Here is a 24,310-nt window from a genome sequence, read left to right on the forward strand (position 1 = left end):
CAGTATTTAATAGGGAAAAATGGTGTTTCCCACCAGAGCTATCTAGTGTTGTAGGTACTCTATCTGAGGGTTTGGATTTGATTTTGTTCATTTAACTGTTAGTGTGATTTAGTTATTATTTCTTCCCTTCTCAAATCCTCTTTGGTCAAAAGCTGTGTGTAAACACTATTTTTCTCACTTTTATGTTCTAGTGGCAAGATGTATTAGATATTATTTCAAAAGCTCTCACTGACAACAACATGGAATTTACACAAATCAGTCGCATTAAGACATTCCAGGTATGTCAAGTTTTCCTTGTGTTTTTAACAGATCAGTTGCTAACTGAAACTGCTGTTCACTAGCTGACTTGGTTTAACTTCTGTTCTGTACCCTGAAGGAGGGTTTGAGTTCTTCATTATCTATGAAATTAACATTTTAAAGCAAAGTAGAAAAATGTAGGTATTTTTGATCTATTCAATTACACCTAAAAAGAAAGTCTTTAAAAAAAAAATGTTTCTGACTTGAGATCCTTTTCCTTATCTAGAAAAAATAGCCTTGCAGTATCTGTTTTGAAGGGGTCCCTGTATCCTGGGATTGTATTCTACACACACGCACACACGCACACACGCACACACACACACATATATATATATAATCAGGAAAAAGTGCATATGGTTGATTTTCCTTTATATCACATTCAGTACCGTGGAATAATCCTCTTGTGCACTGTAAAGGTTTGTCACTTGAACTGGTTTAATAAAACACTGATTGGCCTGTAGCTGGGCAGGAAGTTAGGTGGGAAAGCCAAACTGAGAATGCTGGAAAGGAGGTGGAGTCAGGGGAGTCACCAGCCACACGCAGAGGAAGCAAGATGAGAAAGCCGTGTTGAGAGAAGGTACCAAGCCATGTGGCTAAACATAAATAAGAATTATGGGTTAATGTAAGTGTAAGAGCTAGTTGGTAATAAGCCTGAGCCACCGGCCGAGCACTTATTAGTAATATTAAGCCTCGGAGTCAATTACGTGAAAAGTGGCTGCTGGGGATCTGGGAACAGGCAGGTAGGAGAGAAACTTCCACCTACAGTCACACCCTCATAATCTGAGACACACTGCACATGAGAACAACTAAATGTAGTAGATTCCTGTCTTACCCACATTAACTCTGACATATTTTTCCTTCCTCTCATTTTCCTCTACATTCATATAGTTCAGTTTTTATGATATGATTTTTACTATATGCTATAAAAGCAAAAGTGTTTGTATGATTCTCTTCTTCAAAATCAAGGAAAACAACATTCTAGTTTCTAAAATTTGTGGATTAGCATTTAATTTTCACTACCATATTCAAAGTGAACTGTAACAAACTGCTCTTATTTTAATCAATCCAGCTAATATTAAAATGTATCTTTCTTTTTTAGGAGAATCTTTCAGCTTTTAAACATGATCCTCAAGTCAATATTTTGCTGCTGCCCCTGCACACGGGCTCTAATGGACTAACTATCATCGAAGCCACTCACGTCCTCTTGGTGGAGCCTATACTGAACCCTGCCCATGAGCTTCAGGCCATTGGGAGGGTGCACCGGATCGGACAGACAAAGTAAGGACTAAAATTAGCATCAACCACTTACTAACTCAGCACTTAAATTCTTTATTTATGTTCATCATGGCCTGTTTGTTTTTAAGTACAAGTTCTATCTCCCTCACCTGAAATGATTTAGATTAGAGTTTGTTTTGTTTTGCCTTCAGATTCTAGAGTATATACATATCTTTAATGAGATACCTTGAGGAAAAGGTCATAGTCTAACCGTGAAATTGATTTATGTTTCACCTTATACATAGTCTAACCCCTCACATGAAGTCAGATGTGAAATTTCCACTTTGTCACATACCTGCATGGGCTCCCTGGCACTTGAATGCACGTGCACACATACAGTAAGTCAGTGTAAATAAAAGATAATTAGATTTAGTACAGTACCTGAACCAAACGTAATAGTGATTATTATGTGAGAAGTACTTCCTTTATTCAAATGATAGATTATATGGGTATCTGTAACACAACTTCCTAGTTGTATTACCTCATGGATGTTAGAGACCTTGAATGTTTGAAGACATACACATACATTTACTAAGCACACACTAAGTACTCATTTAGTAAGTATTACTGAGCACCTAAAGAAGGTCAGGCATTATGCTACACACTGAAGAGTCTAATCATATAAGACATAATCCATTCCCATCTAGCAACATACATAGAAAGCTACTATGAAGCACAAGAAAAAGATGATTTAAAGTTATATGAACAAAAATGGTATGCTTTGTGCCTGAAGAATAAAGGAAGACAGTAGGCTGAAGGACTGATTATTTTAAAGTTGGACTAGAAAGCAGTCATGGAGAGTTGCATATGTAGAAATAAGTAGGAGATATACTGACATTTCTGAGGATTGTGAGGCGTTTGGAACTGCTGTCGTAAAGCTTGAGAAAAGGAGTAGTAAATGAACTTGGCATGTGAGAATCAGAAATACAGATTGTTGCATAAGCTGCAGCTTTGAGAGCTTTGATACCTTTAATTTTAAGTGGGAAAGAGATAGGTTCTGTTTTTAATTGCTTTTCTCATTGCTGTGTCAAACACCAAACAGAAGCAGCCAAGGTAAGGAAGGATTTGTTTGGGCTCACAGTTTTGTTAGTAGAGTGGGAAATTCAAAGTAGCAGAAAAAGGACATGGCTGGTCATACTGCAACCACAGTTAGGGAATACTGGAAGATGAGTGCTGATTCTTAGCTTACTTTGTCCTCATTCAGTCTTGATCCCACGGGATGTTGCTGCCCTTATTCATGGTGGGTCTCTTTTCTTCACATAAGTCTTAAGCCTTTTTGGAAGTACCCATACAGATGCACTGAGAGTTGTATTTCCATGGTAATTCTAAATCTCATCAAATGGATGATCAAGATAAGCCTTTGTTCTCTTAAAAAAAAAAAAAAAAAAAAAACCTTAACAATATAGTAAAGTAGTAGAACCATAATGCACAATTGTTCCAAAATACTTCCAAATGCCATTTAGAGTACAGTTAAATTTAGTGTATGTGAAAGTACAGGTGTCCACATACTATGTTGTGCATTTGGAGGTCAAAGGACAACTTCCAGAAGTCAATTCTTGCCTTCCATTTCCATTTCGTTGAGGCGATCTTACTTGCTTTTCTGCTGGTTCGCATACTTTCTAGGCTAACTGACCTATGCACACAGCATCTAACTTTTTTAAGAAATGGGAGTTCTAGGGATCAAACTCAAGTTCTTCAGCTTACCAAGTACTTTTACTAAGTTAAAGCCATTTTACCAGCCCTAAACACTGACTTCTTGTTATACCAGCATTTTTCTTTTCTTTTTTTTTTTTTTTTTTTTTTTTTTTTTTTTTTTTTGGGTTTTTCGAGACAGGGTTTCTCTGTGTAGCTTTGCGCCTTTCCTGGAACTCACTTGGTAGTCCAGGCTGGCCTCGAACTCACAGAGATCCGCCTGGCTCTGCCTCCCGAGTGCTGGGATTAAAGGCGTGCGCCACCACCACCCGGCGCATTTTTCTAAAACATAGATAGGGCTTGTCTCTGATTTAAAAGCCTAAGTCCATTAAGGCCATTGCTTCCCATTAAATAGATTTTTCTCCTTCAAGAGACTACCTGAACCTTTGTATCCTCCTTCCCAGTGACAGTCTTTCCTCAAAGAGTTAGAAGTTTTTATCTTTCTTTCTGTTATCTACGTAAGCAGTTGGTGTTCATCACTCTCCACACACTTCTTTCAGTAGACTTCTGCTGAGCACTTTCTATGTGCCATGTATAATTTTAGCATTTGAGATGTCCTCATGCAACTTGTAAGCAGGTTGGTCTAGCAACAGTTATTATGCAACAGATGTAAGTAAAGGATATGTCATGTTAGGATCTGGAAATGTCGAATAGGGTGGGGAAGATAAAAAAAAACACAAATGACTTAGAATCCAACCTTACTGAGAGGTAACATCTGGGCAAAGCTTGAAAGAGATTGGGTAGTTAGTCATGCTAATATCTTAAGAAAGAATGATTAAGCAGACCATAAAATCAGTGTGACATCTGTAAGTCAGGAGTGTTCCTGGTTTTGCAAAAAATAAAAATTAAAAAATAGCAAGGAACTACAGTTTCTCGACTGAAACAGGTAGGAAATGAAGTCAGGGATCATCATTGGGAAGCTGCAAGCAGAGGAAGGACTCAGTCTAACTTCAGCTTTGAAACAGTCATTCTGAGAACTGTGTTCAGTCCTGGGAGTAAGGGGAGCATAGGAGGCCATGTGGTCTTGATGACAGTGCAAGGTAGCTTGACTGGTGGTAGTTCACCTGCTAGTAGTGGTCAGGTTCTGGATTGTTCTGGAAGTAGAACTGACAGTGTCTGTAGGCATAATGGAGATTGGGTATGGGCCATGGGCTTTAGCCTAGACAGCTAGGAGGATAAAAAATCTTTAACTGATTAGAGGAAGACTATTACAACAGATTGAGTAGGAAGAACAAAAATCTACTTTAGATATGTTTGAGATTTTATTAGCTATCTAAGATATGTAATTTCAGAGACTGGGAGAGAAGCCAGGCCTAAAAGCACAAACTTAGATGTCAGTAGCATGTGATGTGTTTTATAAACCATGGCATGAATGAAATTATTAAAGCAGAGAAAGATAAGTGATGGGCCACAGACTAAACCCTGGCACACCTAAATTAAAAGGCTCTGGGAAAGGATAGGACACCTACATGGTTCACTGTCATTCGCTGCAAAATGTCAGGAAAGGAATCTTACTATTGGAGTTTTGACCATTAGTTTTACTTAGCAGCATGTTCAAAAGCAGTTTAAATGGAGCAGTGTAAGCAACTGCCTGTTAAGATTTTCTTGTTCAGCTCTAGTCCAGCCATCCCAAACAGAAGGATTGCGTAGCTTGTGTGGTGACACAGCAAGGAAAACAGTGCAGGTGCACCTGCTGCCTCCCTGGCCCAGGCTTTAACCACGGCTCACTCTGTTACTGTGCCGCTCATAGGAGGGGGGTTTGGAGAGATTTTTGTGCAGAGTAAAAGAAGAGAATAGAATTAAAAATTCTGTCCTTTTCCTTTCAATGAAAAATGAAGTACAGAATGATTCATTAGAAATAGGAAAACAAGATGGATAGAACACTGGACATTTTCCATGATTGGGCAAGATGGTATAGGACCTAATACTGATTGGTTTCAGGCAAGAGTGTGGCTCAGGTAATGATCAGGAAGGCATAGTGTTTGCTCCCTTATTAAAGTGGAAGATGTGTCCTTTTTTCACCCCATTTGTCCTAAATCCTACCTCTTCTCCTATTCTCAGGAGCCTTCCTCTTGTAATACATCACATAAATATGTCTGAATGTCATCATTTTTAAACTGACACTCCTTTACAGTCCGCCTCTACCTCCTTGATCTCCCATTCTGTCAGTCTTTCTATTTTGGTAGCTGCCCCGTGGATAATACTACTGAAATGAGGCTTAGAGTGTAAGTGGTGGCCTACTTCTTGCCAGTGGTCCAGTGGCCCTTTTTATCTACTCTCTCTAATTCACCCAGTGCCATAGTATTAAGTAGAAAGTATAGGTGAATGAGCTTCACATGTATATCCCTCAACCCAGAAATTACCAGCTTTATAGTTTTAGTCAATATCTGAACATGCATCTAGGAACTTCACAGCTCTCCCAGGATATAGACTAGGTAAAACAAACTGCATTCTTACTACTCTCAGCTAGCCCAAGCTTTCCTCATATTTTAATGTGACTCTTATCATCTATACTTGCTCAGACAAATCTAGGATTCTCCTGTATATCTCTTTTTAATGTCTTATATTCAAATTATTTCAGTCTTGACTCCTGTATCTCAAAGATATTCTTCATCTTCTGACTACTTCTTACCCACTGACACAAAGCACAATCCGCCTCCTCTTGCCGAGAGGACTACAAATTTCATCTCTTCTCTGCCTCCACAATAGCCAGAGGCATTTCCAAAGTACAGTGTGAATGAAATTATACATAATCACTGGAACATATTCCTTTATAATAACCACAAAATCCAGTTCCTGATTGAGCCCTGCAAAACCACAATGTATGGTCTGAACCCTGCCCACCTCTAACTTTGTCTTCATCTGTTTCGCTACAACACACTTGTGTTATTTTGTTGACCCCTGAAACATTTCTAGCTTTTCCCGTGTGTGCTCATCCCAGTAATGTTCATGAACATGCTTTGTCTTCTGTTTGCCTGCTCTTCCCGCTGCTTCTGTGCTTAGTAACTAGTTCTCATCTCTCATTTCAACTCCTTATGGCATTTTCTGTACATAGGCCTGGTTTTCCTGTGTGTTTACTATCTGTCTCCCTCATGAGAGTAATAATTAGTTCATGAAAATCACATTGGCAGTATTCACTTCTGGCCTGTCTCTCAGCATTCTTATGTACCAGCCACAGGTGGGCACCCATGGACTAATGAATGCAGCATGTGTATGTAAAGTCAGTTTCTACTCATCTGTCTTAAGATGATTTTTAAGCTTAGAATTCTGATTTATCTTCTAGACCTACTATTGTACATAGATTCTTAATTAAAGCAACAATAGAAGAGCGAATGCAGGCAATGCTGAAAACTGCTGAGAGGAGGTAGGTAACATTCCCTATGATTTGAGTTTTAGATCGCCTTCACTTAGATGATAGCAAATGATGTAAACACTAATACTTTTTATAAAGCAGAGAATAGCATTTTATCCAAAGCAGTTCCCAAGTAATGCTTTGTACAGTCTATATTTGATTTAAGGTAATTTACTAGGTTGTAATATGCAAAATTAGCTGACTTTTCTTTGCCACATGACTTTTATTTTTAAATGTGTTGCTCTGTCTTACCTAGGCCTTTGTCCAGTGTGTGTGAAACTAAACATGCACTGCTGTTCATAGTTGACCCTTGCCCATCACAGATTGATAGGAATGTCTGAATTTGCAGTGTTGGCTGGGGAATTGTGTCAAATTCACAAGCATCAGAGGAGCAAAACGGTCAAAACAGTCTGACCTTTTAAACGTGGCCTTGCAGTCATCAAACTTCCTAATATATGCACAGTAATTTTTCTTTAAGGCCATCTTAAAATAAACTAGTACCTCTGGACCTCCCTGTGAGATGGGATGTGTTGGAAGTTGCCCATGGAAGACTTGATAGCTTTTTAGAAGGGGTTGCATCTCCAGGGGTACTTGGAGTAACACAGAAACCTTTACAAATCTGAGATTCCCATACTTTGCTGATGTACAAGGAAAGATGCCAGCCATCCCACGGGCTTTACATCTGCAGACTTCAGTGATTCTTATTTCAGTTACTTAAAATACTAAAAGAGCCACTGAACCTCTCAGTAAGTAGAAAAAAGTAAATGGTGAATTTAGAACCTTCTTGGCAACAATTGTCAGGTGTCTTTTGCTGGTTTTTGTTTGTTTCGAGTTTTTATTAATTGTTCATAGAAAACATTTTCTGACAAAGCCTCAGAAGTACTTCAGCATTTTCACTGATTTTCACGAGATGTAGCATTCATTATCTACTTCCGAGGAGAAGTTCCCCATGGCTCAGTTACAACAGTATAGGAGCAGATTTGTGTTCTCCGTGTGGTGTTGTACATGCAGTCACTAGCTCCTGGCCTTCCTTTCTCACTGTGTTTCTTGAAATCTTGCAGTCATACAAGCTCACCCGGGAAGCACTCTGAAGCCTCTGTGTTGACTGTGGCTGACCTAGCAGACCTGTTTACCAAAGAAACTGAGGAGCTTGAATGAAGTGTTGTGAAATCATCCCACAGACTTTAATATAGGACTTAACTTTCAAAGTTGTAAAGAAAAAAGCTGTTAATTAAAAACAAAAGATCAGTAAATATTAGTAAATACTATTTCAAATTGGATGAATTTTTTTGTTGTTACACACTAGCCTAGTAATAATTGGCAGTTGGTTCCTTTTCAGTATACTAATTTCAAAACATGTACAATGAATTTTAATTTTACATTCCTACTGAAACACTTTTTGCTCCAAGGAATATCTGTAACTAATAAGGCAGGGGAATTAAGAAAGGTATTGAAGACTTTTCTTCTAATGGATAGATATTTGTAATAACAAGTCAGAATATATAAGAGAGAAAGTAAACTAGTCTAGTTTTGTATGAGTTGATATATCCAATCAATGTAGATCACATTTTTGAAAGGGCCTTCATCATCTTTAGCATATGATTCACCATTATCTTCTCAGTAATATTTCAAGAAAGTACTAAACTATAATAACTAGTTATTTGCACGAGTTTAAACTGTAGCATTGTCATTGGAACTTAAAAGTAAGTAGTACAACTCCTAATGCTAAATCATTAGGCAGTTATTTTGCTTTTTATGTTTTGCTACTAAAAGTTAAAGTACAGAAAAATTCATTTTTCTATTATGTGTTAAAGTGGTATCATTGTTAGTGTGGTTTTATGTGTTACTAATATTTACAATGATCTGTTTAATTCTCTTAGTAAGTTTTTTAAATGTGTTTGAAGATGGATGCATCTGTAAATACTGAAATTTTATGATTTGGGGTCTTACTATAGCATAGGAACATGGCTTTTTTTTTTTTTTTAATCATCATTGTACTGATGTCTTAGATGGTATTCCCTTCCTATGTTCCTATAACTAGTCATTTTAGCTACCAGTATCTAAATTTACAATAGAGTTTATTCATTTCAGTTACTCCGCCCTTAGCGACTAGTGTTTGACCTTACTGCAGGAGAGTGCTGTGTTCACACACGCATATAACTGTAAGTGATGAAACTGTCCCTTCTTCTGTGAAGAATTAATAGGTGACCTTGAAATCACAAAATAAGAAGTAGCTTGTTTCCCAGCCCTGTGATGGACTATAAATGTTCCTGTTTTCTTTCTTTTAAGCTTTCGGAATTTTGAGTGACCCTCAGGATTCATTAGCTCCTACCTAACTGCCCAGAAACCTGTCCCTGGGTCTCCTTCATCAGTGAGCCTTGGTGCTTGGCTAAGGTGCATTCCTACTCCAGGTTTACAGTGACAGTTCAACTGAAGAAGACATTGTGGGTGCTTAGTCTTCAGTTGAAGGGAGATATGCATTGATTCTTTTATATGAAATGAAACTATTTTTACAGCTCTTTTACATACCATGAAGAGCTTTTATGTGTATTCATGTACTTAATATTCCCAACAGTCCTGTGAAGTAGATATAACTAATGTCGTTCCTATTTTGAAGGTAAAGAACTAATGCTTAGAAATACTAAGAAACTTGCCTATGACATGGAGCAATTGGACAATGGAGCCCAGGCCCTCTGGCTTCACATCTGCTGTTCTTCCACCAAATCCTATGCCATGCTGAGATTCAGGAGACGTGTGGCTATAACCTAATAGTGAGATTGGTTAAGTACTTATTTTTGTTTCCAGTATTACTTCATGTTCTAGGAAAAACAATTTGATGTGTTTCAATTAAAAAATGATATATTGATAACTATACTTACTAGTATTAGAGGAAAACTACTATTATTTATTTCAGTAAGATACCTCAAATAAATATTTTAGTGGAAAATGAAATTGTATATTGTTTCTTTTTTCTTTTTTCTTTTTTTTTTTGGCTTTTTGAGACAGGGTTTCTCTGTGTAGTTTTGGTACCTGTCCTGGAACTCGATCTGTAGACCAGGCTGGCCTTGAACTCACAGAAATCCTCCTGGCTCTGTCTCCCAAGTGCTGGGATTAAAGGCATGCACCACCACTGCCTGGTGATTGTTTCATTTCTAAGCTATAGATCATATGAACTTTGGTTTTTAGTGACTTAACAAATAATATCAAATTGCCAATTATACAGTATTCCATATTTCATTTGTTTTTTTATTAAAAACTATTGTGGTAATCCTCTAAGTGGTTCAGAACTCACCAGTACACATATAATCCCCGTATATTGGCTGCAAACCATAGAAAGTTTAATTTCCCTTTTCAGTCATTTTATGTTTTCTGAAATACTTTTACTTTTTCCAGTATGGGCACTGTACTAGCAAACTGCTGAGAAAAAGTGGAATTGCCCAATCCTTACATTTTAAATGCATTTATATCTAGGGAATTGTTTTTCAAGTAATTCCAGATAAATTTACTAGGACTGAAGATTTATCTATGTAAATTGTAAATGTCATGTTATCTAGTTCCACAGACTTGGCTTCAAACCCAAATAGCTTTACTGTGTTTATTGCAACATCAACTTTCTCTTTGTATGTAATCTTAAGGTAATGAACTATGCATTTATTTTTAGAAATTGCTCCTTTGGGGGAGTATAACTCAGTCATGTTATATGTTGAATATGCACAAATCTCTACATTTTGAGATACCTCCCCCCCAAAAGAAAAATCCCTTTAACATCATTAATAACATTAAAAATCTTAACAATGAGCCGGGCGGTGGTGGCGCACGCCTTTAATCCCAGCACTCGGGAGGCAGAGCCAGGCGGATCTCTGTGAGTTCGAGGCCAGCCTGGTTTCCAAAGCGAGTTCCAGGAAAGGCGCAAAGCTACACAGAGAAACCCTGTCTCAAAAAACCAAAAAAAAAAAAAAAAAAAAAAAAACAAACAAAAAAAAAAATCTTAACAATGATTCACCATGGAACTACTAACATTTAATAAGCAATATTAGTGTATAACAAGAACAACTCCTTATCAAAATATTTAACAGGACTTGACTTATCATTGGCTTAAGACCTCTTCAAGGGGACACAAGCCAAAATGCCTTTCAACTCTTCTGCTCTCAGTTGCTAACCCTCCCAAAATTAGTATGATTGAGTCGCACGTGTTTATTAACATAGGATAACTTCTTGGAAATGCAGAAACTACCTGTTTTAACAGATGACCAAAATGCTACTTAATAGAAGACATTTTCAGTTTGTGTAGAATTTAGTCAAACAAAATCCCACAATAATATGCCATTTTGTGTGTGTAATTACTGTGCTGTGTCTGGGCAGTTTTCTTATAGTAATCCACTGCCTCTGACTCTTTTTTTTTTTTTTTTGGTTTTTCGACTCTTACATTCTTTTCACCCCCACTTCCTGGATCCCTGAACATTAGGGGGGACAGTGAAAAATGTCCTATTTAGGGCTGAGCATTTTGCAGTCTCTTGTTCTCTGGACCTTGACCAGTTGTGAGTCTTTGTGTTAATCATCACCTGCTGTAAAAAGAAGGTTCTCTGATAAGAGTTGAGATGCATTAATCGATGAATATAAAGATTAAGTCATTAGGTGTTGGTTTAATATCATGTTCATGTAGTAGAATAGTAGTAGTAGGTTCTTTCCTAGGTGACAGTTCTGTGAGACACCACAGACTAACAAAAAGCCCAATACCAGGAATTGGTTATCTCTCTTGGAGTTTTGGCCCTTAGAGAGCCTACATATACACCCTAACATTACAGGCCATTGCCAGTGCTCCTGGTTACCCTGTAGAACTTGACAGTGAGACACTATTGCTGAAGACACTGCATGCTTGAGTCATAAAATGTGGTGAGATCAAGCTGCCACTGACCTGGAAGCTTTACCCTACTATGATGGAAGGTGCAGTGTACGCCACCAAATGAGGAAAGTAATTGTCGATGTCCCAGCTGTGAACCTGTGATCGTCAGCCTTTTTAATTTATTTATTAAAACCTAATTACATTATTTCCCCTCCTCTCCTCCATCCTACCCCTCCCTTTATGTTCAAATCTCCTCCCAGATTGATGGCCTCCTCTTCTTTAACCATTGTTGATACAAATACATCTATAAATGAATAAACATGAATACAACCTGCTGAGTGCATTCATGTTCCCCTCCTGTGCATGTTTCTAGGGCTGACTGCGTGGTTTGGGATAACTATTTAGGGGCTTGTCTCTCAGGAAGATTAATTCTTCCTCTCAGCAGCTCTTCATCGCTTGTAGCTCTTCATCTAAGGGTGAAACCCCATGAAATTTCCCCCCTCTAAGTTGGGGTGTTAACTCTAGTTGGAATTGTTCAGGTTTTGTTTTCTATTATAATCTTACCATTTGCTCTCTTGGATCAAAGTTATACAAGAAAAATGTAGACAAGTTGTGCTGAATAAAATATTTCTTCCCTGTATTATTAGATGATAAGTTCATTCCAAAAGTGCTTGAAGTAACTAATTTATTCCTAATTATGGATGATTTATTCCCATATAGTTTTTCTGATAGGCTTCTCAAGATGACTCTTATAACACAAGGGGAGGGAATCTGACAATGAATATTGCATTTTTAGAAACTCAAGTTTTGTGCTCTCCCTTTCTGTTAAGCTAATTCTATCAGGAAGACAACTGCCTCCTCAGTATGTCCTCTCAAGATCTCTCTGTGCTTCCTCGCCTCTGGTGTTCTTTTATATGGACCAGTCATGTTGTATCGGGCCCCTTAGGTTATAGGTTATCCTCTTTTTAACTTAATCATTTAACACCTTCTCTCTAGGACTGGGATATAGCGCAATTGGTAAAGTGCTTGCCCAGATGCGCAAAGCCCTGGGTTAATCCCCAACACATAAACCTGCCATGGTTACCCGTGTTTATAACCCAAGCATTCAGGAGGTGGAGGCAGAAGGATCAGAAGTTGAAGGTCATCCTCAGCCATGTAGTGAGTTAGAAACCAGCCTGGCATATATGACACTCTGTCTCAAAACAAGGTCTCTCTAAATAAAAAGCTGTCTCTAAATTGGGAATTATAAACTCAACACATGTTCAGAGAATTGGTAAAATACATTTCAGTTACAATAGTACTCAAGAAAAAGAAAATGCATACTTCCAGTAGAATATTTGAACATTAAGAACTAATACTGCAAAATGAAAAACCTTGAAAACATGCTTGGTGAAATTTCACAAGAGACTGTGTACTTCTATTTACATGAAATGACTAGGCAAATATTTAGCAATAGTAGTATGTCACTGTTGCTAGTTGCCTGAGTTTAGGAGAGGGACATCATGATTGCTGATAGATACAGGGTTTCATTATGGAGTGAGGAAGATGTTCCAAACTCAAGTTGCACTAGTAGTTATACATCTCTGAATATACTAAAAATTTTTAATTTGTACACTTTAAATAGCTAGATTCTTATGTGTCAATTATAACTCAATAATTTTTTTGAAATATTTTAATATTGTATAGGTTTGTTTGCTTGCTTGCTTGCTTGCTTTTTACAAAAATCATTAGGCATGTAAACATTTTGGCACAATTTGTTGGAGATGAAAATAAGACAGATGGTTATCAGAATTTGAGGCACCTGTTGTAGAGAATATTGTACCTGAGGACTCTCAGTTGATAACTGGCAGCCATGGTTACTAATGCTGCTATGTCTAGAATTGCTAATGGTCATAGTCAGTTCGATTAAATAGCATGTCGTATAGCTAAAATGACCAGGCAGTGCTCAAATGAAATTCTTAGACATGAGATAAATCAGACAATTAACTTTTAAGCACTCTCATTAACTCTCTAGATATGTGGCACTTGTCAGTTTCTAAAGAAAGAATTGAACAGCCTTCCAACTCCAGGAGTGGTGAACAACAAAGCGTACATCCTCAGAGGGACTTTGTCTTATCCCAGAAATTCAACCCTACAGTGCTGATCTTCCTTCAGCGTGCCAATATTGAGTTGATGGGCAAATTGTAAGGTTCCAGTGGAGAACATATTGTGGAATGTGCATTGGGTTAGATAATTCCTGTGCACTGTTGTACATTATTATAAAATGTTGAGAAGTACCCAGGGTCTCTTTCCACTAGATTTCACTTGTAATTACCATGCCCAGTTCACACCAAATAAAAATGTTCCCTGATATCTCTGGGGCATAGGCAGGCAGGATTGAGAGTCAGATTTTTCATCACTGATAATGAAATATTCAGAATACTATGTAAAAGCAGTTTAGTTGATCATAACAAGTTTAAGTGACTTATGGCTTGAATATAAACTGCCCCCAACTCCCAGGCTCATGTGTTTGAACAGTTGGTTCTCAGATGGTAACAATAATTTGGGACATTGTAGACCATTAGAGCCATGGCCCAGTATCACAAATGGACCACTGAGGGCAGGCTTTTGAAAGTGGTATCTGCTTCTGGCTATGATGGACTGTTCACTCTGAACTGAGCCAGAACAAACGCTTCCTCCTTAGGTTACTGCCATCTGGTATTAGGTCACAGCAACAAGGAAAGGAACTAGTACAATGACCATTTGGAAGATTTTAAGTTTGGCTTTAAAGTTTGAACCCAATACTGAAATTGCAGCTTGGAGCTGTAGACACAATGGTTGGTGTTCTATTTCAAACTTGCACTGTTCACTTGTAAATGAAAAACTTTCAAAGGATGAAAGCATGACTTTAGAACTAGTTTTGCCTGTGTAAAAGATTTGCTAAAACAAGCTATGAAGTGATGGATGTGTTGATTAGTTTGATTGTGGAAATTATTTCATAATGTGTATGTATGTATATCAAACCATTACCCTAAACTTTTTAGATATCATTTATCAGGTAGGGGTGTGTGTGTGTGTGTGTGTGTGTGTGTGTGTGTTAGAGAGAGAGATTGATTTGCTTTCCATTTACAGAGTTAGCTAGGGAATCTTTATTGCCCAGACTGGTCACAAATGTTTATGTTCAGGTTTTTTTTTTTTTGTTTTGTTTTGTTTTGTTTTGTTTTCTTCGAGACAGGGTTTCTCTGTGTAGCTTTGCGCCTTTCCTGGAACTCGCTTTGGAGACCAGGCTGGCCTCGAACTCACAGAGATCCGCCTGGCTCTGCCTCCCGAGTGCTGGGATTAAAGGCGTGCGCCACCACCGCCCGGCTGCGCCACCACCGCCCGGCTATGTTCAGTTTTTATGCCCCAGCAGTTACACAAGTAGCTGAGACTACACATCCATGGTACTGTACACTAACAGTTTTAAAGTTCAATTTTCAGTGACCTTCAGATTAAGGACACCAGCCAGCATAACAAAATCCTATTATTCTTTAGCCTATCAGCCAAATCCTCCTAAGAATAAAAATGTCAATGTTCTGTCCCTGTGTACTTCAAGGGCTCTACATGTGAATTTAATGCATTCTGAAACTGGAGATGACATCCACAAGCACAGTAGGACATGTAGTAACACTAAAATATGCCTTTACAGAATTAATATTGTAGCACTGGAAGGTCTCCATCAAGAGGACCAAGTAGTCCTTACATCTCTGCCTTCTAAGGCTAGCGTTAAGTGGTTGTAAACTTTTTTTCTTTCACTCCCTTCTCTTCCTCTCCTTTCCTCCTTCATCCTTTAACAAGCATTGAGACAGTAAAGCTGACATCTCCCACACACATACCATTCACAACATGCTGCCAGGGAGCATGGCATGCTTCCCTCTCCTAGAATGAGGAACAAAAAGCTTTACTAAGCAATCTCTCCGGAATTCATGTCTACATTATTTACTACAGATGCCATTAAAGTGGTATAAAATCATAAGCAATAAAGTTTTCCCTCTGAGCTTTTAGTAAATAAAATGGACTTGTTTATCAGTTGTATTAGTTACCAGTATTAGAATAAGACACCTGGCTATATTAATGTATCTTAGTAAATGTCACCACATTCTTCCCTTACTCAAGCCCATAACTCTGGAATTGTCCTGATAACTTTTTCTTCTCTCATCCTTCACACCCATCTATCAGTCAAGTTAGCCTTCAAACTACAACTGTACCCCAAATAATTGTCATCATCTTCCCGACTACCATTGTCCTTGACACCATAATTGTTCACTGGGTTGTGATACCCTCCTACAGTCTTTCCAGAACAGTCATCAGTGATCCTTTTAAGACACATGACAGATAATCAGATAATGTCATACCTCTGTACAAAATTCTCCCACTCACTAAAGAGAACCCTAAACTCTTGTAAGAGCTACCAGGCCCTACATGCTCCATCCCTCCATTGCCTGATTCTACTTGTCTTCTCCCACATATCCCCTTGTATGCTCCATCCTCGGAATGTATGTTATTGTGCCACATACATGCCCAGTGTACTTCCTCAGGGCCTTTTAACTGGATGTTCCCTCTGCCTGTAACTCTCCCCAGCACATGCTGTGCCTGTTGCCCACCTTCCTTCAGGTCTCTGTACATCATCAGCTTAGTAAGGCCATTTCAGTCATACTGCACAAAACTGAACTCGTGATCCTCCTACTGTCAACCCTAAAGCCTCTTAGAAGTTTGTTTTAATTCTACTGCAGTCTGATATACTCTTTTTATAAATCCTTCCCATTTCTTACAGAAATTCTGAAAGCTAGAATCTTGGCCTCTGCTATAGTGCATCACAGAGTGCACCGTAGAGGCTCCACAGATAAATGTTGGGCAATATTATGGTTGGAGGGAGGATTACTAGTGACCCAAAGACTTTCCATAGATACTTACTGCTCAGATATCCTTTATATTAAAACATAATGTCTCATTTTTCTATATATTTTATGCACTTAATAAGTCAAGTTACTTATACAAGTTTCTAATTAAGGCTTTGTGTATAATCAAGACTTCAGCTTCTGCTATGACTTACAATGCAGCTCATTGTCATCTACCTCTTATTTTTCCTGCCCCAAACTTAGACCTTAATTTCTAATGCTTTTGAATATATCCAACAACACCTGTTTACATTAAGAACACCTGAGCTCTGACTTTATTAGCAATCTGGGTCTTGTTGAACAGGTCACTTGTGTCTCTTTACCTCCTCCTATGTAAAATAAGAGGTTACATGAGCAACTCAACAAACTATTATCATGCTTCAATCATTGTGGGAAAGAGTTCAAATTAGACAAGAACTATGCTTAACCAAAGCCTATTCCGTACTCTCAACAGACCTTCAGAAGAACTGAGGAAGGTAACGTGAGAAAGAAGGGAGATTTGAATTTAAATAATAATTTTTCAACAGACACTTATGGATACAATTAGAATTCATGTAAGGATGAGAAATAATGAGTTTCATAAAAAGCCTGAATTGTAGATGAAAGGGAAGGTCAGAGGACCCTGTCATTTCTCCCCCAACCTTGGGCATAACCAATAGCTACTCCATTTGCTTTTCCATGTATTGGGGGCAGGGACGGTGTTCTTATATACATATACAGCTTTTTACCAGATCATTATTTTTACTACCCCAAGCAGAAGCCCTGAGTTTTGACATAGCAAATAATTCCATATAGTTCGGTAATTATTTATTATGGGTCTTAAATGTTTACTAATTTAATTCTGGCTTTTTAAGTCTTAGGTGTCTGATTATGTAAGTAATAGAATGTCATTATGTAGAAGGTAAAAAAAAATAATGCTTGTGCACACAGATAAGCACTGGAGAAGCCAGGAAAGTTAAACTCACAGGCATCCTTCAAAGGAAAGTTTTTTAACCTCTCCTCCTCCTGGAATGCTGGGAATGGATATAGTTTACAACCTAGTGATATTTTGCTGTCTGATGAGCCAGGCTCTGCCCATATCCTCCAGAATTTATGTTTTATGTATCATAGACCTTTTTCCCCCTAAAACTTGGAGCATTACTTCTAGACCATAAAACTCATCCTTGTGAGAGATATCATTTGTACTTTACAAGACCCAAATGACTTCTGTGTTGTCATAGGAGCAAGCCAATCCTGACTCCCACAGGGATTATGTTTACCTCAGTCATTCTCCCTAGACCCTTAATCTTGAGCGTTGTTTCTAAGTCAACAAAAAAACCCATCTTCTGAATGAAACCATATTTACTTTGTAAAGAGCTTCAATATAAACATGTCAAGCTCATGGGGCTGAGTTAATTGTTATCTGAAAACTTTTTTCCAAAATGGTGCTATGCATAAATATGGCAAAAATATACAAGCTGATGTCAGACTGTAGAAGTCTTGGCCCAACACTAGTACCTAAAAAATTGGGCTGAACTGAGTTAGTCATTTCTAATAGTTGTACAGGTGTTACTGATGCTGTGTGTGTGTGTGTGTGTGTGTGTGTGTGTGTGTGTGTGTGTGTGTGTACCTGTCTGTTATGTGTGTTCGTGCAAGTGGAGGCCAGAGACTGAGGTCAAAGTTTGATGTCTTCCTTTATCACTCTCAGCCTTAGTTTTTGGACAAGGACTTTTATTGAACCTGGAGCTCATCAACTTAGCAAGCCACAGGGATCCTCCTGTCTCTAGCTCCGCAGAACTCAATCTCTGATATGTACCATTTTGCCTGGCTGTTTCTTAAGTTCTGGGGCTCTGACCTCAGGTCCTCATGGTTGTGTGACAAGAAGTACTTTTACTAACTGAAACATCCCAGCCCTCAGAGGACACACTGAGAATTCCTGTTCTGTAAATAAAACTCTATAATGGTTTGTTTACTCTTAGTTGTGAGTGCCCGAGGTAGGGCAGAAATGTGATATGTCCACATTGTAGTACTCAGCGAGGTTATGTGACGTTGAAATAAACATGAAAGTTACATTTGCTTGCCAAGCATTTTAAAGGATCAGTACATTCATTCACCTTTCATTGCCATCAAAATAAATACAACTTCAAAGTGTGCAAGTACTCAGCTTCAAACAGGGCATAATAGAGGACAGACAGTAAGATCAACAACAAAGGCAAACATGCTTTCAAGTCAAGCAAAAGTTTCCCTGAGAAATCTGGGTTAGTCCGCTTACAGAGCTTAATTCAAATTCCCTCACAGCCCAGTGTTTTAAAAATAGTTAAAAAAGCAATTTAGTTATAACCTCCCATGGACAGACCCTGAACCAACAGGATGGCTGTGCTTATGAAAAGAGGTCAGGGCACAGACAGGTACAGAGGGAAGACCATGCGAAGGCTCACAGAGAGGCTAGCCATCTACAAACTAGAGAGAAACTATAAACAAAACCAATGTGGCTGACCTTGATCTAGAGCTACTAGCCTCTGATATGTAAGTCAATTCTGTGGCTTAACCACACAGTTTGCAACACCCCATAATGGAGGCACAAGTAATCTTACACATTTGGCAAAGTTATCCTTTTATTTTTAGAAAGCAGAAGCCACTTTTCTATGGAATGACCTATATTTGATTGTTGTGTCTGCTGTAACAAGTGATCATGGAAGGAGTTGGCTTCAAGTAATAGCAGTTGACTGTATCATGTTCTCAAAGCCAGAATTCTGATGTTTCACTTGGGTCACAACAAGGTGCTAGCAGGCCTCCAGTTCTCCTATAAGTTCTGTAGGAAAGTCTCTTCCTTTGTCTCCCCCAGAGTCTTGTGCTGCTGAAATTCTTAGCTTTGAGCCATATCACACCAACCAGTGTCTGTTTTCACAGTGTCTTTTCCTATTTATGTCTGATCTCCCTCCGTTGCCCTGTAACAGTGGCATTTGTGTGTGCATTCAGGTCAGGACCTCCCAAATTCATCCCAAGATACCTTTTCATCTCCATCTTTCACTTAATCTCTTTTATATGACCCTCTTTATATATAACAATTTATAGGTCCCAAGACTAAAACCTTATAATAGTTTATGTCTGCCATGTGTTAAAGGCTAAATTTTGGGCTTGGTTCATTTGGAAGGTAATAAAGTCTTTGACCTAGTAGGGGGTCTTGGGTCCCTAGGATCTTGCGCTTGAAGGAGCTAGTAGAATATAGTTCCTCCTCTTTCCATACATTGCCTGACACCCATGAGTTGTACATTTTGCTCTACCATGGTCCTACCATGATCTAACTCTTTGCCACAGGCCCAAAAGTAACAGGCCAGCCGTGGACTGAAGGCTCCAAATCTGTGAACTAAATAAACCTTTCCCCCTTATAGGTTGATTTATCTCAAATATTTGTTAGAATCATGGAAATCTAGTTGTATTACTTTTTTGTCACTATGAAAAAAAAAAACTGAGAGAAGCAATTTATGAGAAGACACATTTAATTTGGCTCTCTGTCCAGAGAGAACATTCCACTATGGCAGAGAAGGCATGGCTGCTGGAGTGGGTGAGCACAGGACAGAAGGGTTCATAGCAGCAGCTTTGATATGGTACCAAATAAGAACAGAGAGCCAGGGCCAAGTTGAAACCCTCAAAGGCCCTTCTCCAGTAGCATACCTTAAGGCTAGCCATACCTTCAACCCCAAAGGTTCTGCTACCACCTAGAATTGTACCTCTGCCCCCAATCTGGAGACAAGTATTCATACACTTGGGCCTGAGGGATTACATTTCATATTCAAGTTATAACACAGCCTGATATCTCTTGGGTTATACATCCCACTACACTGTGATGGGTGAATGATTTCAGATATGGTTGCTGAAACACTTTGATTTAGCAATGTTTTATGTTTAGTGTACCTGTTCATTTTAACAGTAGGGAAAGACAAAGAGTAGAAAAGTAAAGCTAAGCATGTGGCCTGAAAAGCCATCACAGAGTATTGTACAATGACCTCAATTTGGAATTTTAGCTTCCTGTTTTTTAAAGTTGGGTTTTATATTTGGGAACTGAAATAAGTGTTTTGACCCTAAAAAGTAGAATACAGGTTTGGTTAATCAGAGTAGGTAGTTGAAGTGCTTTAACAAATGGTGATATTCTCTGTAAGATTTTACACCCTAGAAATGCTACTCTCTACCTGCCTCTTTCTATCTTCTTACCTTAGCCAGCACAAAGGCTAAGCCCAAGTGGCAAGTTGATTGTGTGTTAGACAAGCTAATGTTTGTGTGGAGAAAGCACCTTTGATCTCTAAATCCCTGGTGGCACAGGGCCTACAAAGAAAGAGGCAACTTCTGGAGTCTCCTTTAGCCTTTCTCTTCTACAAGAGGCCTCCTCCCTGGAATCAAAAACCAGGGCCCAGTGTTCATGTCCCCATTTGCCCAGCATGTGACTTCTGTACCTTTGCTCTTCAAAAGTGCTACCTAAAGTGAACCCTTTAGCCATTTTGAAGTGAGGTCAGAGGTTGTGGTCCTGTGTTATCAGTAAGGTTTGATAGTAATTAGAATAACTCCAAGTAGTCTAGTATTTTATAATAAAAGCACCATGATACATAATTCTCTCAATGTATTAAGAACACAAAAGTAAATAAGACAGTCCTTAAGTATGAGCCCTATTGACTATGGCTCATGTAATCTTTAAAGTATAGGAAGGAAATAAGATGAGGGAATTGTTGTTATCCCCATGTCTGATTGAGGAAGTTAAGTGTTAAAAGATAATATTCAGAAAAAGTGTAAAAACATGGCATTAAAAATGAACACATGACAAAGATTTTGTTTCACGGGAAACATGTCAAAGAAGAAGTATAGATGCTCAAATATATATGGTGTAAAGGAATGTTGATGTTAATGGGAAGTGGAAGTAGTTCCCCACAGCTTAGAAGAAGTCAGAGAGCCTACAGCAGAGAAGACACAATCAATCCTCATCGGTGGATACAAGTCAGTGTAATACAGCTGCAGGGCAATCAGATAACCTGAGGAAGGATGTGTAAACAACACTGTAGTAGAATGTTATTTTAAGGTGTATTACTTTTGTTTATGTTGCATTTGTTTAGCTCTGTGAAGCTGTGTTACTGTGCCTGTCTAAAACACCTGATGGTTTAATAAAGAACTGAACGGCCAATGAAGAGGCAGGAGAAAGGATAGGCGGGGCTAGCAGACAGAGAGAAGATATAGAAAGAAAAAAAAGAGATGGAGGAGTGAAGAAAGAAGTAGCCAGAGAGGGAGAAGGACTTCAGGTGCCAGCCACCCAGTTACATAGCAAGCCATGGAGTAAGAGTAAGATTTACAGAAGTAAGAGAATGGGAAAAATCCAGAGACAAAAGATAGACGAGATAATTTAAGTTAAGAAAAGCTGGCAAGAAACTAAGTCAAGCTAAGGCTGGGCATTTATAAGTAATAATAAGCCTCCATGTGTGGATTTATTTGGGAGCTGGGTGGTGGGCCTCCCAAAAAGGCCAAAAGAGCAAAACCAAACAACTACACAGCACAATCTGGCACCCAATTGTCCAACTCCATCATATTCAATGACACAGCTTCTGAGTAAAGTTTTCTTATCTCCTTGATCATATCAAATAGAGTTGAAAAAAAAAGAAAAGAAAAGCATAAACAGAAAGCAGAAGTGTGCAGCTACCCACAGAAAGTTCTTCTTGCCTTGTCTTGAAATGCTTACTGAGGCTGATAGAAAATGCTTAAGCTAAGCCCAGCTCTGACCTATACTCAGACCTATACTCACCCTGAGGCCCAACTCCTGAAATGACCTAGCCTCAGACCTTGTTCAGATGCACCTGGCTTCTTGCTGCTTTTGGAATGGCAGTTTGGATTAGGGTAAACCTCTGATTTTACAGGGATCACATTAGTAGGTAGCTAATCACAATGGCACTTAGCCCCAGCTGTCACAGCATGTACCACAGACTGGAAGGCTTTATTTATAGGAATGTATTTGTCATAGTTCTAGAGGCTGGAAGTTCAAGATCAGGGTCTAGCAGAGTTGAGTTCTAGAGAATACCAATACTGTTTCACCTTCTCATGTGACCCCCCACCATGGGAAGGAGAAAATGAAAGTACTTTATATCTCTTCTGAGGCACTGAACCTGTCAGAAGGCTCTGCCTTCACCACCTGTTCAAAACCAGTTTGCCACCCAAAGAACCCTGTCTCAAAGACCTTGACACCATGAATGAAAGGCTTCAATGTGTGAGTTGTAAGGGCCCATAACTCATTCCACAGCACCGCCAATACATGAACCCAATCAAGAGAGAACACCAGGAGCCTGAGATGGCCACAGCTTTGGGGAAGAAAATAATCAAGCCAGAAAATTAATGTTGTAAACTATAGCAGTTTATAAACCTGTGACAGTTTGTGATCCTGAATGTTCTGCACTAGAAATAAAGAAAGGTACTAGTCTCACATGGTCCATGTTTTAAGTTTTATTTTATGGGTTAGATTTACTGGCTGAATAAAGGACACTAATAGTATGATAACATTAACAAATTTATCTACGGCTAGTGACCTACAAATGTGACAGCTCAAAATAAATAATTGTTTCAGTGTAGGCTGTCCCAAAAATCTAGGTCATCATCCAGTCTTGAGCCTCTTAGGCTTTTTACTTGGAAAGAGTAATATGTGTGTGGGGGGAGGGGGCTAAATCTTGACATTATTCTCAAAACAATTTCAAATCCTGCTAATGAACTGTATCTTATTCTTAAACTGAGTGACTTACAAAACTGCTCTCTTCTTTGCACTAGTCACCAAGAAGTGAAGTACACTTTTTATTCAGAATCTTTTTTCAATGGGCTTGACCCAAATATAATTGGGACTTATTAGATAACAAATGTCCCTAAAGAATAAATGTGAAGATCCCAAAATTAAGGCCTAAAGCAAATAAAGGGGAAAAAATGGGGTGAGACCACAGATGATAATCCGAAAGGGCTTATCTAGAGTTGTAGTACACAGGAAGGTAAAAAGAGATTGTCCCAGAGTACAAAATACTCTGACAAAAGCAACTTACAGGAGAAAGGCTATGTCTTAGCTCACGGTTTAAGGCACATCCTACCATGACCAGGAAATGAAGGCAAGAAGCTGGACACACTGTACTAGGCCAAAAAGCAGGTGCATGCAAACTGCTTAGTTTCCTTTCTCCTTTTATACAGTTCAAGACCACCTGCCCAGGGAAATGACCCACTTGGAATTAAGATGCATCTTCCCACAGCGAGTAACAAGAGAATTCTCCACAGGCATGCCCAGCAACCTATCTCTCTGGTGATTGTAGATCCTGTCACGTTTACAGTTAACACTGAATATCACAGAAGTGACCCAATTTGTCAACAAAATCAAAGAATGACTCGTGCACATCAAGACACATAAATAAGTCTCAACATAAATAGCACCTTGTCTCTCTACCTGTTCTCTCACAGTCATTTATCCTTTGGTTACAGCACTTACAAAGGTCAAGTTCTTTCAAGCTGGATAAAGATTTGCATCTTAATAGCTCAGCACTAGCATAAAGCATCATACATTGTTGTTGTCAATATCCAAACTGCAAGTCAATGAAACTCTACATTACGTGAGAGCTTGCTGTCTTTCATCCAATTATTCTTTCATCTAACATTATGTAAGCAACTACTGTATGCCAGACTTCAGGAAAATAGACACCAAAACAGCACAGTGTCTGGCCACTGATGAGATTTAGGAAAAGGGAACAATCTTATAACTTAATTTTTCAGTCTTATACAGATAATGTCACTTACCATTTAAAAAAAAAAAACATGTTTAGAGAAAGAAGCACCTCATATGTTTGGAGCACAGTTTGATGACTGAAACACAAAAGTAAATGATCAATACTACCAAGTAACTGGCAAAATACCTGCAAATAAGCACACATAATTTTTGTTGTTGTTTCTTTTTGATTT

The 24,310-nt window shown here is 38.5% G+C and overlaps 1 protein-coding gene across 16 annotated transcripts in view; it reads left to right on the forward strand.

Annotated features, from left to right (window-relative positions):
- The window catches only part of LOC128118422 (F-box only protein 30), a 135,419-nt gene that overhangs the window by 61,998 nt on the left and 49,111 nt on the right, over positions 1–24,310 (forward strand). For 10 of the 16 annotated variants that reach the window (XR_008221209.1, XM_052751020.1, XM_052751021.1 and 7 more), the window contains 2 exons: positions 192–278; positions 1,397–1,575. Coding sequence is in view for 13 of the 16 variants with exons in the window: in XM_052751020.1 (XP_052606980.1) it covers positions 192–278; positions 1,397–1,575 (266 nt within the window). In the remaining 3 variants the exon portion in view is untranslated. The other 6 variants (XM_052751032.1, XM_052751033.1, XM_052751025.1 and 3 more) reach the window with 5 other exon arrangements.

Source organism: Peromyscus californicus, unplaced genomic scaffold, assembly GCF_007827085.1.
Source record: "Peromyscus californicus insignis strain IS unplaced genomic scaffold, ASM782708v3 Scaffold_22__1_contigs__length_63687245, whole genome shotgun sequence".
Classification (NCBI taxonomy): domain Eukaryota; kingdom Metazoa; phylum Chordata; class Mammalia; order Rodentia; family Cricetidae; genus Peromyscus; species Peromyscus californicus.